The sequence below is a fragment of the Rhipicephalus microplus genome, chromosome 1, assembly GCF_043290135.1.
Source record: "Rhipicephalus microplus isolate Deutch F79 chromosome 1, USDA_Rmic, whole genome shotgun sequence".
Classification (NCBI taxonomy): domain Eukaryota; kingdom Metazoa; phylum Arthropoda; class Arachnida; order Ixodida; family Ixodidae; genus Rhipicephalus; species Rhipicephalus microplus.
In genome coordinates this window covers 67,488,219-67,504,196 of record NC_134700.1, presented here as the reverse complement: position 1 = coordinate 67,504,196, position 15,978 = coordinate 67,488,219, and the positions used below count along the sequence as shown (strand labels likewise).

At 45.8% G+C, this 15,978-nt stretch overlaps 2 protein-coding genes and 1 non-coding gene across 3 annotated transcripts in view; 1 reads left to right on the top strand and 2 right to left on the bottom strand.

Moving 5' to 3' along the window:
- Positions 1-1,857, bottom strand: part of LOC119178741 (BOS complex subunit NOMO1) — a 104,241-nt gene extending 102,384 nt beyond the window's left edge. The window contains exon 1 of the mRNA XM_037429974.2: positions 1,598-1,857. Coding sequence (XP_037285871.1) covers positions 1,598-1,734 — 137 coding nt within the window. The 5' untranslated portion in view covers positions 1,735-1,857. The remainder of the gene's footprint in view (positions 1-1,597) is intronic.
- Positions 1,858-8,875: 7,018 nt separating this feature from the next.
- On the bottom strand, positions 8,876-10,278 carry LOC119177998 (iris). The gene has a single exon (XM_037429170.2). The coding sequence runs from the start codon at positions 10,252-10,254 to the stop codon at positions 9,160-9,162; it is 1,095 nt and encodes a 364-aa protein (XP_037285067.2). The 5' UTR covers positions 10,255-10,278; the 3' UTR covers positions 8,876-9,159.
- Positions 10,279-10,943: 665 nt separating this feature from the next.
- TRNAS-CGA (transfer RNA serine (anticodon CGA)) lies at positions 10,944-11,015 on the top strand. Its single transcript has one exon. It is a non-coding gene; the product is annotated as a tRNA-Ser (tRNA).
- Positions 11,016-15,978: the final 4,963 nt, after the last annotated feature.

Sequence of the window (15,978 nt, the reverse complement as noted above, 5' to 3'; positions counted from 1 at the left end):
AACTTTCTGTCAGTCTACACAAATCGCTGCTTTCAGAAATGATGAATGAGAACTTGCGACATGATCACATATCAGGGTTGTAGAAACATGTGCCCATCCACTAGCTTTTCCTAAGCTCATCCGTGACGTCGATAAATATTTTAGTGCAGGCCAAGTATAGAAGTGTCTTAACACATGGATGATGTGTCCCAAGGCGCTTCCTATGTGACCCACCATCTTGGCACATACAATTTCACTAACTGCTTTGATGGATAAATATATGTATGCAAAAGGCAAGAGCTGGGTGTCATGCAAACCCTAAGGCAACTGCAACTATGAAGCTGTACCCACAACAAACAATATCTGCATGTTGGTGCTAAGTGCCAATAACTGAAAGTGTTTGAATAGAATGCGTGGCTATGAGGAGCAATATAATTTAGAGTAAAGTCTGACAACATAGAGATTGTCATTATCAGCACTACTTTAATAGTTTAACACTATCCCGGTTGAAGTAAAACTACATTTCTTTGAACTAACAGTGTTATATGTCAGAGTGTTTTTCAGGAAATAGAACTTATTCTACTAGCCCTATTTTAATTCAAATATTTTTTTCGAGGCATATCAGAGAAAAGTAGACTACATAGATGTACAAAAAGTACCCAAATATTCAAATGTTTATTCTACTAATAGTCAAATAGTCAATTAGTGGCAGATGACGGATGCAGATTGTTGACATGCTGATGAGGTTTGCAAGTTTTTTTTTTTTAAGCTCTGCGACGTGTGAAGTTTCCAGTCACGATGATAAACAAAACGGGCAACATTACTACGAAGAACTTGAACGCATGGATATATTGCAAGTTCAATGACCTTTTCACTCAAATAATAAAGACGGTACACAGTCAAGCGAGTGGCCTAGCTGCCACACTGCACGACTATAGAAAATATTTACCATGAGAAAACTAAAATACGGATAAGCGCCCAGGCTTTTTACCTATTTTTCCGCACAGGTACTCGGGCTATTGGCCTATCTTGAATAAGGGCGCGCAGACGAAACACTACATCTAAAGGAAGCGTGCGTTTTCCTTTTCTTCTTGCTATTTTCTTCAAATGGCTGAACACTGCATATTACTACAGCAAATCTTCGATTTTGAATCCATAATGCGTCGCGAACTTCACAAGAAAAAATGTTTTTTTTTTTTCCTTCTTCAGTATTCGATCGTCATACACTTCCCTTCGCCAGCCATGCTCAAGGTTGAAGATGAGGAAACAAAACCGGCGGCTACACACGTAAGGAAAACAAGGTGTGACACAGCACATCTCAATAGGCACATCGTTTAACTGACCATCGTGGCTGGCCCATCGTTGGGGCGCTTCGTGAGTTATTCACTAGGGCGCCGGCAGAACGTTAGCACAAACGTTCTCGACAAGTCGGCATGCGGGCGCCAGACACGGGGAACGGCAGCACTTCGTTTCAGCATCGTACACTTGCTGCAAGCTCGCAGTAAATAGGCTACATTCTCATCCTAATCAGGACGAACTATGGCGAGAAAGCCATAATTTGTCCGAGAAAGCCATAGTTCGTCCTGATACATACAATTTACAATCCAGGTATACTTACAATTTTACTTCGACCCGTGAGTAGTTAATGGTTACGTTGGAACGAATGAAACCACCGCAGCCCATCACATCGTCCGATTTAGCTGAACTCACGGCGGCCAATAGCACGGCTGCAATGCTATATAGCAGGACCTCCATCGTATGCTAAAGGGCTGCTAAAATCAAGCTAAAGCTAAGCAACACTTCATTTAGCTGAGCCTGTTCACATTCCTTCGAAGGAGTCGGGGTACTCGGCGCAAGCAGACAGGCAGCAACCCACGTGCCGTGACGTCACAGTAATCATCTATCCGTTGGCAACTGTCGCGAAGTCTTGTGCAGTTTCGGTTTTTGTTCAGCGAACTCTGCACTACTACCCAACGTTGCTACTTCCTACAGCACTGTCTAGATGTTTAATAAAAAGAGTAATTATAGTAGAACATGTAGTTACCAAAGTCTTCCAAAGATATCCTGAGAACGTTTCAGAAATGAGAGCAAATTGATAATTTTGGTTATATGAAATTCAGATGCAGGGAACAGTATATAGACATGAGTGGTTTGGGGGGTTCAACCCAAGGAGGTTTAGATGAATCTTGCTGAAGGGGAGGCCACGAATGGGGTGCAGATGGGCTGATCATGTACGTCAAAGACAAAACCGGGAATAATTTTTTTTGGCGCTGCTAGTACGGCAAAACTGAAACATTCAAAAAAAGAATTATCGGCTTCCAGCAGCTTCTACAGAGCAGGGATCATGCTATTCATTTTCGAATAAAGAAAATGATTTTCTTGAAGCAGCAAGCACTCTGATTAGTCCATAGAATGATTGCTCGTTCACATTCATAACAAAGCAGGCGAAGCGTCCATAGCAAAGCAGTATACGCGTCCGCGCCTTGTACTGTAGCCAGCTTTGCAATATGGTACAGTACAAGGCGTGAAAGCATCACATAGGCGGCGCGCAAGGCAAGCCTTCAAAAAAAAAAAAAAATCGTCACAGCAGAAATGTCGGAAAAATTTCACTATATTAAAACATTCCCTGGTAACATTCTCATTTCCTCGTAACAATATAATTGAGCGATTACTGTGGTGAATGAAAATTTCGCCTTAGTTCTTGGGTTTCCCAGTGTGCAGCCGACAGTGACCACTGTCGAAATTGAGGGGGGGGGGGGGGAGGGGGCAGCTCAGCTTTGCAAACTTATCTCAGTGGGGGGGCGGGCTCGCGTCCCCCTCACCCCCCCCTTCTGTTCAAAAAATCCACAGTAACTCAAAGCGCACTCACTTCACCCGTGTCGTGCACTGAGAGCTATTCTGGCTACACCGCTAAATAAAGAACGAAATGATCTTGTAGACGCCTATATAATTTCAACGAATAGTTAACGTTATTTTATTTTCCCAGTCGCTTAGGGGTATCTACAAGCACAAGGATGTGTACAGAGGACATCGCGGGTGTTTTAGAAACGTAGCCCCAGTCAGTCAACTTGCGGGTCACAATTTAGTCCGGTTCTTACAATATTTCGACGAGTGCTGTATTCTCGCTACCAGTAATCTCGTCACCTAATGACACAAGCGTTCAACAGCACACCACGAAGTTCTTCGAACATTTTGTTTCTTAAGAAACCCGGTAGGAAGAAAAAATGACCGTGTGATATGTGAATACAGGTTGAGAGCTATCAAGATGCATGTGTTCCGTTTTCATGGAGCTCGAAATATGACGCTTACATCTGAAATATTATCCCAGAAAACCTTTTCACTTGAACTGTGTAGCCTTAAGAAAGGCACGGTGCATCTATTACAACGTCCGGCCACTATACAACACCGGCGAACATCTGGAACATCTGCCCGGCTCCAACCGCTCAAGTTGCGGAAGGCGAGATTTCTGCCTATGGCAAGATACCGGCGCGCAGCTTCACCTGAGGGCTGCCGCCTCCACTTCAGCCCTATTACAGTGTACTACTACAGTGTACTACTACAGTGTACTAGAAGGGGGCAGTGGAGTGAACGAGGCGGCCGCGCCGCATCTCGGCTGATTCTCCGGCGGATGACAGTAGCGGCGGCGGTCTTGTCCCATGGTACTGAAGATCTCAGGAGCGCCTGAATTGAGAGCGTGCACGCCGTAGCCTGTGAAAGCGTGTAATTGCTCGTTTGTAGCGCGTTTAATGTGTTTCTGAGCCTTTATAAGTAGACTCACCGCTACGCGCCATGGTACACGAGTGAATATGCAGGCACGCCGAAATTGCGTCGATACATTCACTGTTTTAAGAGCCTGCCGACCCACAAACAAAAAGAAAGAAAAATGTCAATCGAAGTTTGCACGGATGCGTCTAGCTTCTCACTCAAGCAGCACTTTGAGCTGCGTTACATATTAAGTGGCTACTGGTGAACTAGAAAGAGAGGAGAAGAATCAATACTGCTATTAAATGATACGCTCGTTTTGTCGGCCGTCACTACGATATGCAGAGCACAGTGTTCCTTATATTAGCCTACATGCACTCGATCATTTCACAAGGAACCCGTGTAACGCTGTTACGACATTTATATCGATCACGACTCATCATGGCAGTTTCGCGGAAGATAATTTTTGCTTTCTGACAGGCCTATTACATATTGAACATGTCAAAAAGTCACACAAACATATTAAAAAGTGCCAATTGTATTTATAGCCTGTCTGCTAATCTGCGTAAATTCAAAGTAACCACTTCTCATTTTCTACCAACGGCTTAAATTGTGCTGCTTTCCAAATAATCTATTGGCGTAACGCCATTGCAAGCCAGCGAATTTAGGACGATGTTTTGTATTATAACCATAGTTCTATTATTAAGTGTCAAAAGTGTAGGCAGGCAGTGGTGCATCTTGTTTTGAGAAATTAACTTGTATACGTACACAGTAAACACACACACGTATGTATGTATGTATGTATGTATGTATGTATGTATGTATGTATGTATGTATGTATGTATGTATGTATGTATGTATGTATGTATGTATGTATGTATGTATGTATGTATGTATGTATGTATGTATGTATGTATGTATGTATGTATGTATGTATGTATGTATGTATGTATGTATGTATGTATGTATGTATGTATGTATGTATGTATGTATGTATGTATGTATGTATGTATGTATGTATGTATGTATGTATGTATGTATGTATGTATGTATGTATACATAACCACAAGTACACACATTTAAGTCGCACGTCACCGCCCCATCAACAACATCCATGCAATGCCCCTTAGCACAGCTGCTATTTTTAGGCGGTGCATTTCTCGTCCGAGTAAATTAGACGAACTAGTTTTAGGACGTCATACTGTCGAAAAGGTAAAATTTGCAGCGCGTATTTGTACAGAGACACGTTATATTCAGCTTCAGCGCAAAGCTAGCTAGCACCCAGAATTTTTTTGAAGGGGGGGATGCAGCAGAGCCACTAACTTTGGCAATTGGTGGTCACTGTGAATGCGTGTAAATACTTTACCCTAAAAAGTTAAATCACGAAAAAAAATCATGGTGTACGGTGTTAAGGTTCCCTCCCTCTCCCCTCTCTACTAGCTGCATCCTGGTTCTGCGTGCGTTTGAAACGGAATTTTTAAAATCTCACAGCTTTCTGAGCGCAGCTAACTTCCAATATATCGGCTCAGTTATTCTGCCTATTGTAGACACCTAACTAACGAAAAAACCGTTAAGACAGAAGAAATTGTTATAAGACTCCTTTTTTTTTAATTATTTTCGATCTCTACAAGGGCTCTTATGGAGCTCAAGTTCAGTATATTGGCTTGTCATACTTCAAGGACTATGACATTAAGTGCTAGACATGAATGATGGGCAGCTACGAAGAAATCTGAATCAAGAAAGCACGACGGAGGAGCCGAAACGCATAGCAGTTCCTGCACGTGGTGCACAGCTCTTTTAGTACTATTCGATTGCAGCGCTGCCGCTACGGGCAATGCGGAAAGGATCAGGCGGCGAGGCGCGGTCATGCCACTCAACACTTCTAGTACACTCTAACCCTACCAACTTTACGTTTTCCCGCTCACTTTAATCAAAGTGCCTGCTTGAATAATCCACATGCCATGAAATATTCTGAGTGCCAAGCTATTCAATTAATGACCCAAACGTTTAATCCAAGCGCCAACTCAATACATAGCTCATGACGTCACTGTTGCTACGGTCGTACTGCAGCGGCCATATGTATGAACCACCGCGCGTGCTTGTGGTGTGATTGCAGTATTCAGTACGACAGAGCCGCACTGCCACGGTCACTATCTTCCTCGCGATTGTTTTTTTTTCTCTTTTTCTGCATCATGATGCCGGTTGGCACAAGACAGCCGTTAAATGCGGCGTGCCACTCGAAGTTCTTAGAAGATCGTTCTTGCTACGAGGAGAAGGTGCACTTGAGTGACAGAGTGGATCCGTACACGCGTACATCGACCAGGAATGGGCACTATACTTCAAACATCTCTGCCATCCCAGAGGTGTCGCATGGTGGCATCATGAACTATATGGTTTTGAGCACCAGTTTTGTAACTCAGGTGAATCGAAGGCTTTGAAATCAGTGGAAGCGCACAACTACTTCACCAGCGGCTGGGAAAAAGCCTGTCTGCTAAGCTGCTTCGCGAGCGTCGTTGCAGAGGTAAGTTTAAATGTTCAACAAATTTATACATACTACAACCCTGAAATATCAAATAGCGATGCATGAACCCTGCCTAATCAACAAATACCGATGTCTGCGCTCAGTTCTCACGCCAGTACAGTGAGGTGCTCACGTGGCGGCGTGCGCCGATAGCGCCTCCTCGTTTGCGTGTTGCTGTACGTGTGTGCATACGTATGAGCGTACGTGTGTGCGAACGAAGTACTGAGAATTTAGTCACTGTATATGAACTGTCATCGTGCGGGAGCCGCATTCGGATTCATCTACACGAACGGGTGCCTTCATCTTGTTCAGCAGCAGAAACGCGTGATTAAATTTTGAAGTGGCAGAAGGGGAAATTCATGATGAAAGTGGATATGTACTCATTAGCGTTGGTCATGGAGGATTTGCTCGGGACAGAAGGGTTCGTAATGCAGCGTTCTTTGATTTTTCGTCAACAGGTGAACGGGCAGTGGTGACGCGGCGACATCAGCGGCAGCACACGTCCGGCTCAGCTCCTGCATCCGCGATCATCGTGTCGGCATGTTGTCGGCGCCATTCGAACTGCGATTGCCACTTATCATGATGCCGTCTTCCCTCGCGCTCATGCCGCGCAGCACCTGTATGCTTGGAGCAGCAGCCGAGTTGCTGAGACGGCGCCCAATCTGGGTTCGTCTCGTCGAACAAAGAGAGCTCCACAGGCACGAACATTGTCGTTTTGTTCGTCCGAACGCGCACGCCTTTTTTATGCGTGCCAGCCCTTCGACGGTTCGTGCTGAGCCTTTTCGTACGCTCGCACTAGTCTTCGCTCGCACTACTCGCACAGTAGTACGAGTAGTGCAACGTGCTGCGTCATGTCGCCGATAGTAGTGCGAGCGTAGTGCGAGTAGTACGCACTACTATCGGCGACGTGACGCAGCACGTCAATTGGTCCAAACCAGGCCTCAACAAACAGTAATAAAGTCAACGACAGTTCCTGTTCCCACCCACCACTGCTACGACAGAGCAATTCAATCATATGAGTTGCGGAATGCATCGAAATCGAAACACTTCACTACAGTGCTCTAAATAGGGGTAGTGGGACGAGCGGAGAGCGGAAACCAGCAGCGGCGACGAGGCGAAACACACAAAAATTTTCGTGCACGGCATGGTGGCACCACAGCGCCTTTCTCTTCCCTCAAAGCAACGTTATGGTGGCTAAAATAGCAACGTTGAGCGTGCGTTCAGCCAACAGGCGCTGGCGATTGTAGTCGCTTGTGCGTGGTATTTTTTACTCGAGTGATTAAAGTAACGCTGAGTTAGATAGAACAACCTTGGCAGAAGAAGTATTCTTTTGCGCCAAGTTGTCAAAATGGGTATAACAACGAAACTGCTGCCGTACTGACTGAATTGACAGCATGGGCTCGATGCTGTCTTCTAAGCAGTCTTCGTATACTGTCTACGTGCTGTCTAAGAATTGGAACACAGCTCTAGTCACTACGTAACCATTCTGCTCGTTACATCTGAATGCACTGTTTATGAATCATGCAATAATAGTAGATATTGTGTGATGTGCCGGAATAAGTAATAAAAATAGTGAACTTGTTACATTTGTATATTCTCTATGTTTATGACACCCCACGCAAGATTACCCAAAGTTTGGTAACATTTGCACAAAAGAAATAATGTGCTAAAATAAATGAACCGGGTAATATCAGTCACTGCGTTTTTACTTGAAACATTTAAAAGTTACTACCCATGGTTGGTAACAGCTAGAGTGATAAGAGTTACAAAAGGCCTGTAGCAACAGCAAAGGCAGTAGCTGTTACCACCCTCGCCATTACTAACTGCGCTTACTACCAGGGTTGTAACATATAGGACAAAACATTACTACTCCAAAGTTAGCAAGTATACTACCTTTTTTTCAAGAGTGTGCATTCTATGAGGAATAAAAGGAAAAAGGGATTTCGAAAGACGTCATCTCCTGTCCGGAGGCGCTGCGGGAGATATGGTGCCATTTGGCAGTAGTGTTAAAAAACGAAAGTTAGGACGCCAAGCCACTGATAGGTGACAAAACCGGGTTGTTTTAGTTAAAGCTGAATGTTAACAGTGCAGGAACACAAACACGTAGGGCGATGTATCATGATAGACTCAGGACACCGGTACCTTGCACAGCACTGCCGACAGAGTATTGGTTTGATTCTGGCGCTCTTGCGTTTCTTGTTATGCGTTTTTGTTAACTTTTAGCGAGTTTTACCACACACTACCTTCTTCAAAGCAAGCGACTGCGTAATCACGGCTTCTTCACAAAACAATTGACTGTGATCGCAGAAATAATCTGTGTTTCACGAGCCTTGTAGGTGAATGCTCGCCTTAGGGCACTGTTTTGCTTCCTAATAATGCACACATTTGGGAATCGTTTTGATGTACACACTGTTGAATTTCTGAAATATGTGAAAAATGGCCATTCTTAAACCTAAGGAGGCTACATATTTCATTGTGAAAATGCACTGTATTCGCAGCACGAACGCGTTTTATCCACAGCCTACTTTGCGTGCATTAATGGGGAACGTTTCACAAACAATTCTGAACATTAAGTTTTGTGGCGAAGCGTATGTTGAAAGGACACGGTGGCCTGTCAGCATTCTATTTGTTATGACGTAAAAAAGCATCTCCTTCGGTATTGGCAGTGGTATATCTGATCATGCTACTTTAACTCATGAATGACAGAAGTGTAAATTTAGGGGCTCGTTTTTTTTCTTAGACACAATGATAATAAAATTCAACAGTCATTGTCTGTAGGATCTCAATTGTTTATCCTCCGTTTCAGGTAAAGTGAATACTGGAACGCTTCTGCAAGATCGAATTCGCATATATAGCCTATCTTCAGGCTCAGTTGTTCTACAGTTTTTTACTTGGCTGCTAAACGCCTACAGACCAAAACGAAGGGATTGGCTGGTTTATATTCGCACTGTTCTCGTTCACAGTTTTCTCACTGAACCCATAAAGATGATGACGTCTGGTTCGTTGCTTTTTATGAAAAACATGAAAGGATGATCCACGGTGAATCGCATTGTCTGCGCAGCGACCTTTCCGGTAGACTCGATAACCGCCCTGGCCATGCTAGCTGCAGGTTCGGTGCCTTCTTCATTCACCTCGACTGCCGCCTTGTGGATGATCTCGGACACCGCTGGCCGATCGCTTTGGAAGATACCCGAGAGGTCCGCTTCGCCCGGCGTAAACAAGTCCTTGACGCCGAGATCTTCCAATGTCTTCTTTAGAGGTAAAGTATAATCCAACTTGAACTTCGGAAGGCTTACTTCTACGTCTTGTACCTTCATATCTGCAAGAAGCATGGAAATCCTAGTCCAAGTTATCGAATCTTCTAGGGAGAACAATCCCTCAACCTCGTCGGGCAGGAGGATTACCATCGATGCTTTTTGGCCTCTGTATGGTATCTCCAAGGCCCTGGCACACAGCTCCTCTGAGTGGCCTACTTTGAAACTGCAGTCTGTAAGCATCATGTTCACTCGCACGGTGGTCTTGTAGTCAATGCGAAAGTTCTGTCGCGTTGTATTAACAGAATGGAAAGGAAATTGCCAAAAGCTTTTGAAGGAGATGGCACTCGTATGAACTAACAGAGTGCGAGAGTCGACGCTGCCGGGACGAAGCATGTCTTGAACCTTGGATGCAGTTTGCTCCGAGGCCCAGTGGTTGGCTTCCTGTCGAACTGCCTCGTGGTCGCTCGTGAAGTTGACGGTCTTCAGCGTTGCTCTATATGACGATTCCAGGAGATCTATGTAGCTGCTTCGGACTGGAAATTGCTGGTCACTGTAGATTCTATTGGCCACGAAGAATGTGGCACCAGGAGCACAGCCAGACATCGTGGTCAGCAAGTTGCGAAAATGCTCGCGGATCTTGTCCTTGCTCGCCTTCAAGTTTAGAACAGCAAATATTTGTTTAGATGTAGTGCTGCCCGCTCCACCACCAAGCATCGCGAGCGCGCTGGTTATGCTGAAGGGCGAGCACACAACGTTTTCGTTCTCCATGTTTTTTGACTGCAAATGCTGGTACATGCGTATGGTAAACTTGAGCAGCGCATCACAATACGTTGTCGACAGCATTGTGGAAGTGGGCCTGAAAAAAAAAAGGTACTGCTGGTTAGACTTGAAGAAATTTATTCTGTACACGTTCGTAAACCTGTTGGGCAACGCGCTGCAGCATATTTGCACGCATTAGCATGCACAAAAAGTTACAGGAAAACAGAAAACGCTACTTATTGCCGTCAGCTCTTCAGTGGTCAGTGGTCCAACACACAATAATGCCAAGGAAGGTATAGAGGAAGTTATTAGGCCAATTGTAATGTATATGAGAAAAAAGAAAAGTGGGTGAAAAGATAACTTGCCGTGTAGGATCCTGCCCACGGCAAGTTAACTTTTCACCCACTTCTCCTATACCTTCCTTGGCATTATTGTCTGTTAGATCTCATTAATATTGTGTAAAACACGAAAAAGGAGCCCTTAAGTATACACTTGTTTCCCTTATTCATTAACGAGGGTCTCGTACTGGCAGACTTGGTGCCTCTAGGTTGTATACGGGGGACTATTGGTCAGTTGCCAGTTAGTAATAAGTTCACGTGCTACGTGACGCCAACAGGCTCATAAAGAGTGTACCACACTCGCCGCCATGGCTAGTAGTGGCGCTGACTGACACTCCCACGTTTAAATTGACATAGATACCCAATAAAGTGGCTGGGGGGATAGCTGCCAGGGTAGCTCAGTGGTAGAGCATCGAACGCGATATTCGAAGGTCGCAGGTTCGAATCCTGCCCATGGCAAGTTATCTTTTCACCCACTTTTCTTTATTCTCATTTAAATTACAATCGGCCTAATAACTTCTCCTATACCTTCATTGGCATTATTGTCTGTTAGATCTCATATATATATATATATATATATATATATATATATATATATATATATATATATATATATATATATATATATAGTAACAATGCCAGAATTACCCGCTCGTTTCCGGCGGCTCTCCGTCGCTCCTTTCTAGTTCATCTCCTTCTTCTGCTTCTTGTTGTTTGTTGCTACCTCGTTCGCCCGCTTGTCTTTTTCTCTCTCTCTTTTTTTTGGAGTGTCTTTAAACTGTGAGGGTGACCCTCTGCTACGGGAACTTGTATCATTTCACTTACATCCTCCGAAGAAGGCTGGTCCACCAGCCTAAACTGTTAGGATTAAATAAATATTTTATTGTTTTGTTTCCTATACTTCACTATTCTCGAAGTTTATATCTTTTATTACGGTAGCCGGAAGAAACTCTGATCATCTATTTCATCTATATATATATATATATATATATATATATATATATATATATATATATATATATATATATATATATATATATATATATATATATATTGTTACGTCTACGACAGGGGTTTATTCAGAGCCGACGTAACGGTCGACTCGACGGTATACAGCAGTGAACGCGCAGCAGCGAGCTCTTGCCACCAACCGAACGTCCTCTTCTTCTGCCACCACCATGTTCCCCGCTACACAGGTGCACATACCTAAATTACACATTTGGTAACATTTTCCTTCGCGCAGTCGAAGCCCACTGGGCGAATCAAACAGTCTCTCGAGGAATAAAGCGCTTCAAACGTGCAACATGGACAAGTTCAGTTTTTGCAGACCGTCGGCCGTTTGAATGGAGACGCGCTATGCGGTAAACTAAATCACTGATGCGGTCTACAACAAGATAAGGTCCCGCATAGGGCACTAGCAGTTTCTCGCTCAAACCGCGTTTTCTAGTTGGTGTCCACAACAACACTAGGTCGCCGCGATTGTACGTCACGTGTCGGCGTCGGTGGTCAAAATGTGCCTTCGAGCGGTCTCGCGAAGCAAGAGTGCGCAAATAAGCAAGGCGTCTAGCTTCTTCGGCCCGACAGATGATCTCGGATATGCAGGGATCATGGTGGTCCAAACACGGGAAGATGGTATTCAGGGTATGACGAGGTGGCCGAGCATATAGAAGAAAGGACTGTAGCCGGTAGTTTTATGCTGTGCGGTGTTGAATGCATAATTGATAAAAGGTATAATACTCTCCCAGTCCTTGTGATCTGATGCGACATACATAGACAGCATGTTCATGAGAGTTCTGTTTGTTCATTTAGTTAGACCATTCGTTCGGAGATGATATGGTGTAGAGTGCCGAAACCTTGAAGCGCAGACATGAAGCATCTCTTCCATCACGTCTGCTGTGAATTGTCGGTCACGGTCACTGATTACAATTTTGGGAGGTCCATGTCGAAGAATTACAAAACGTAGCATGAACGAAGACACATCGGCTGCAGTTGCCGATGATATGGCAGCTGTCTCGCAGTACCGTGTTAAATGGTCGGTGCAAACGACTATCCAGCGATTTCCATCAGAAGACCGGGAAAAGGGTCCAAGGAGGTCAATCCCGACTTGCTCGAATGGAGTTCTAGGGGGCGGCACCGGATGTAATCGCCCTAAAGGAGCACTTGTTGGGCGCTTATGACGTTGGCACTCGTTACAGCTAGACACGTATTGTTCCGTCGTCTGGCGCATTTTGGCCAGTAGAATCTTTCTTGAAGACGGCCCAAGAGTTTTCGCTGTGCCTAGATGACCGGATGTTGGGTCATCATGCATAGCCTGCAAGACATAAACGCGAAGACTCTTCGCAACCACCGCAAGATATCGTGAGCCGGTGTTGGTGTAGTTATTTTTGCAAACTAGCCTGTCTCGGATGCAGAAGCGCGTAGGCGATGATTTTGGTTTCGTAGCAAGAAGCTGTTGTATGGTGCTGTCCCTTTGTTGCTCATCCTTAAAGGTCTTGTTATCGGGAAATGGTTGGTAGAGTGATGCGATGTAGGTATCGAAGGTGTCCACGTCACATTCCGTCGTTGGAAGCGGTAGTCGCGAAAAACAATCTGCATCAGCGTGACGTCGGCCACTTTTATAGGAAACCGTGAAGTCATATTCTTGTAGACGAAGTGCCCAGCGTGCCAGCCGAGCAGATGGGTCACGCAGATTGACCAACCAGCAGAGAGATTGATGGTCTGTCACGACGGTAAAGGGGCGTCCGTACAGGTAGGACCGGAAGCGCTGCACTGCGAAGACTACTGCAAGGCATTCTTGCTCTGTGACAGTGTAGTTACGCTCGGACTTGCTGAGCGAGCGACTTGCATACGCTAGGACGTGTTCTTGATTATCCAAGCGTTGAACCAGGACAGCACCTACACCAATACCGGTGGCGTCTGTGTGAATCTCAGTGGGCGCCAGAGGATTGAAGTGTCGAAGAATCGGATGAGACGTCAAAAGAAACTTCAACTCCGAAAAAGCAGACTCGCATTCCGGGGTCCAGTCAAACTGCGCACCTTTCTGAAGCAGACACGTGAGCGGGTATGCGATATTGGCAAAGCCAGGACTGAATCGGCGAAAGTATGAACAAAGCCCCAAAAAGCTGCGCAGTTCTTTCACCGAGTTTGGTTGCTTAAACGCATCCACTTGGCGGTATCCGGTCTTGGCGGGATCCGGTCGTATGCCTTCTGTGTTTACTAAGTGTCCAAGGACGAGTGTTTGGCGCTCTCCAAAACGACATTTCTTTGAATTGAGCACCAAGCGTGCTTTGCTTAGGCAGTCTAGTACGAGGCCAAGGTATGTGTTGTGCTCACAAAAGGTGCGCCCAAAAATTACAACGCCGTCCAAGTAACACATACACACTTCCCACTTCAATCCACGCAGAATGTTGTCCATAAATCGCTCAAAAGTTGGGGGCGCGTTGCAGAGTCCGAACGGCATCACATTGAATTCAAGTAGTCCATCTGTTGTAACAAATTCCGTTTTCTTCTTGTCTTCCTCGTGCATTGGAATCTGCCAGTAGCCTGACCTCATTCACAGACGAAAAGTAAGAGGCCGATGATAGACAGTCGATAGCATCATCAATCCGCGGGAGTGGATATGGGCCTTTTTTAGTGATGGCGTTGAGACGGCGGTAGTCAACACAAAATCGCCATGTCCCATCCTTCTTCTTCACTAGAGTTACTGGAGCGGCCCACGGACTACATGATTCTTGAATTACCTTTTGCTTGAGCATCTCGCAAACCTGTTTATTGATCACTGCGCGTTCCGAAGGCGATACACGATATAGTTTCTGTTGGAGAGGTCTGTGAGATGTGTCGATTCGGTGCTTTATACGAGAAGCAGGGAATGACGGTGAATCATGCTGAGCGAAATAAAAAATACCGGCATGTTTGCGCAGAATACTAGCCAGTTCATTACGTTCCTTGGTGCTGAGTGACTTATCAATCATAGCCATAATGGTGGTGTCCCTGGCGTGCAGATTATCGCAACGGGTCTTATCAGGAAAATCACTGCTTTCTGCAAGGGTGGCAAGCGAGAATACTTGGTGTTCACGAATCTCTGCAATTTTCAGACACTCCGGCAGCACTGTAGGTTCATTAGAGCAGTTAATCACCCATAAACCAGTATGCCCTTGCGCAACCGATAGCGTGCAGTAGGGTATTAAGACTGTCTTTATGCAACTGAGATGCACGGGCTCCACAGTTGCGTCAAATGTTTCCTCGCTTGCAAGTGAACAGACAACAGGGACACACTTTGCAGACAAAGGCGGCACAGTTGTGTCCACAGAAACGCAAAGAGCACTTTCTTGAGAGGGCGAGTTTTCCATAAACGCAACTGGGATATCGTAATCTACTGTAATTTGTCCTGTGCGGCCATCGACAGTAGCACCACATAGCTTCAAGAAATCGTGTCACAGAATGACGTCATGCGTAGTATGAAGGAGAACAGCAAACTCTGCGACAAAGTTCTGGCACGCCAAACTAACAATCACAGTGCAGACGCCAACAGGTTGTAACACCTCGCCGCTCACTCCACGAAACATAACCTTTCGTCCAAGAAGGCGGGTGAAAACTAAACTCATTACTGACATGGTTGCAACTGTGTCCACCAACGCCATTGTTGGTACACCATCGATAAGCACTCGAACCTTATTTCTAAACATGGAAGCTAATGGAGGTATATCTGTTGAAATCGAAGACTGTCCGGCGACCTCACCTCCAACGGCCGCGCCGGCTAGTTTTCCGTAGGAGGCGAGGAGTGGCGGCGCCGAGGAGACGGTGATCGGTTGGTGCGAGGGCAGGTGGTGGTGTCACACTGCGGTCAGAGGCCGGAGACTGGTTTCGTAGCGGTCCTGGGATCTCGTAAGACGCGCTTCCCGGGAATGTCGGTGCTCGGGTAACGCCAGAACGGTTAAATCTCGGTGATCGGTCGTACCTTGGTGGCTGCCGGCAGTTGCAATAACTGGCAATGTGTCCTTCGAAGCCACAGTTGTAGCAGACTGGTAGAGGACGCTCGCCGAACCAAAGCTGAGACCGCTCAGCTGTGAAGGGTCGGTGACGAGCTTGCTGAGCCGGGGCTGCCCACCTCTGGGTGGCGGGGCCGTGACGAAGGCATTGGCCATATCGCTGGTCGGTCGCGAATGAGTCACGACGTGGCCGCGTATTTCCAGTTTCGCTTATGTCTGCCACACATACCGATCATGGCAAAGGAGCTAATGGCGCCGCCGTGTAGTAGGGTGGATTGGTAGTGGGATGCGGAATGCTTTCGTGTACCCTACCACCTTGTCGCTGCAGCTCTTCACGCACAATTGCCCGAATAGTAGCGGCAAGGTCGGTGGGCGGGCTCACGTCGACGCTGGCGACCGTTGTCACATTTGCCAGCCTACCGAATTTCGGGGCG

Coding starts and splice junctions, on each gene's coding strand:
- LOC119177998 (XM_037429170.2), bottom strand. CDS start 10,254: ATGTACCAGCATTTGCAGTCAAAAAACATGGAGAACGAAAACGTTGTG.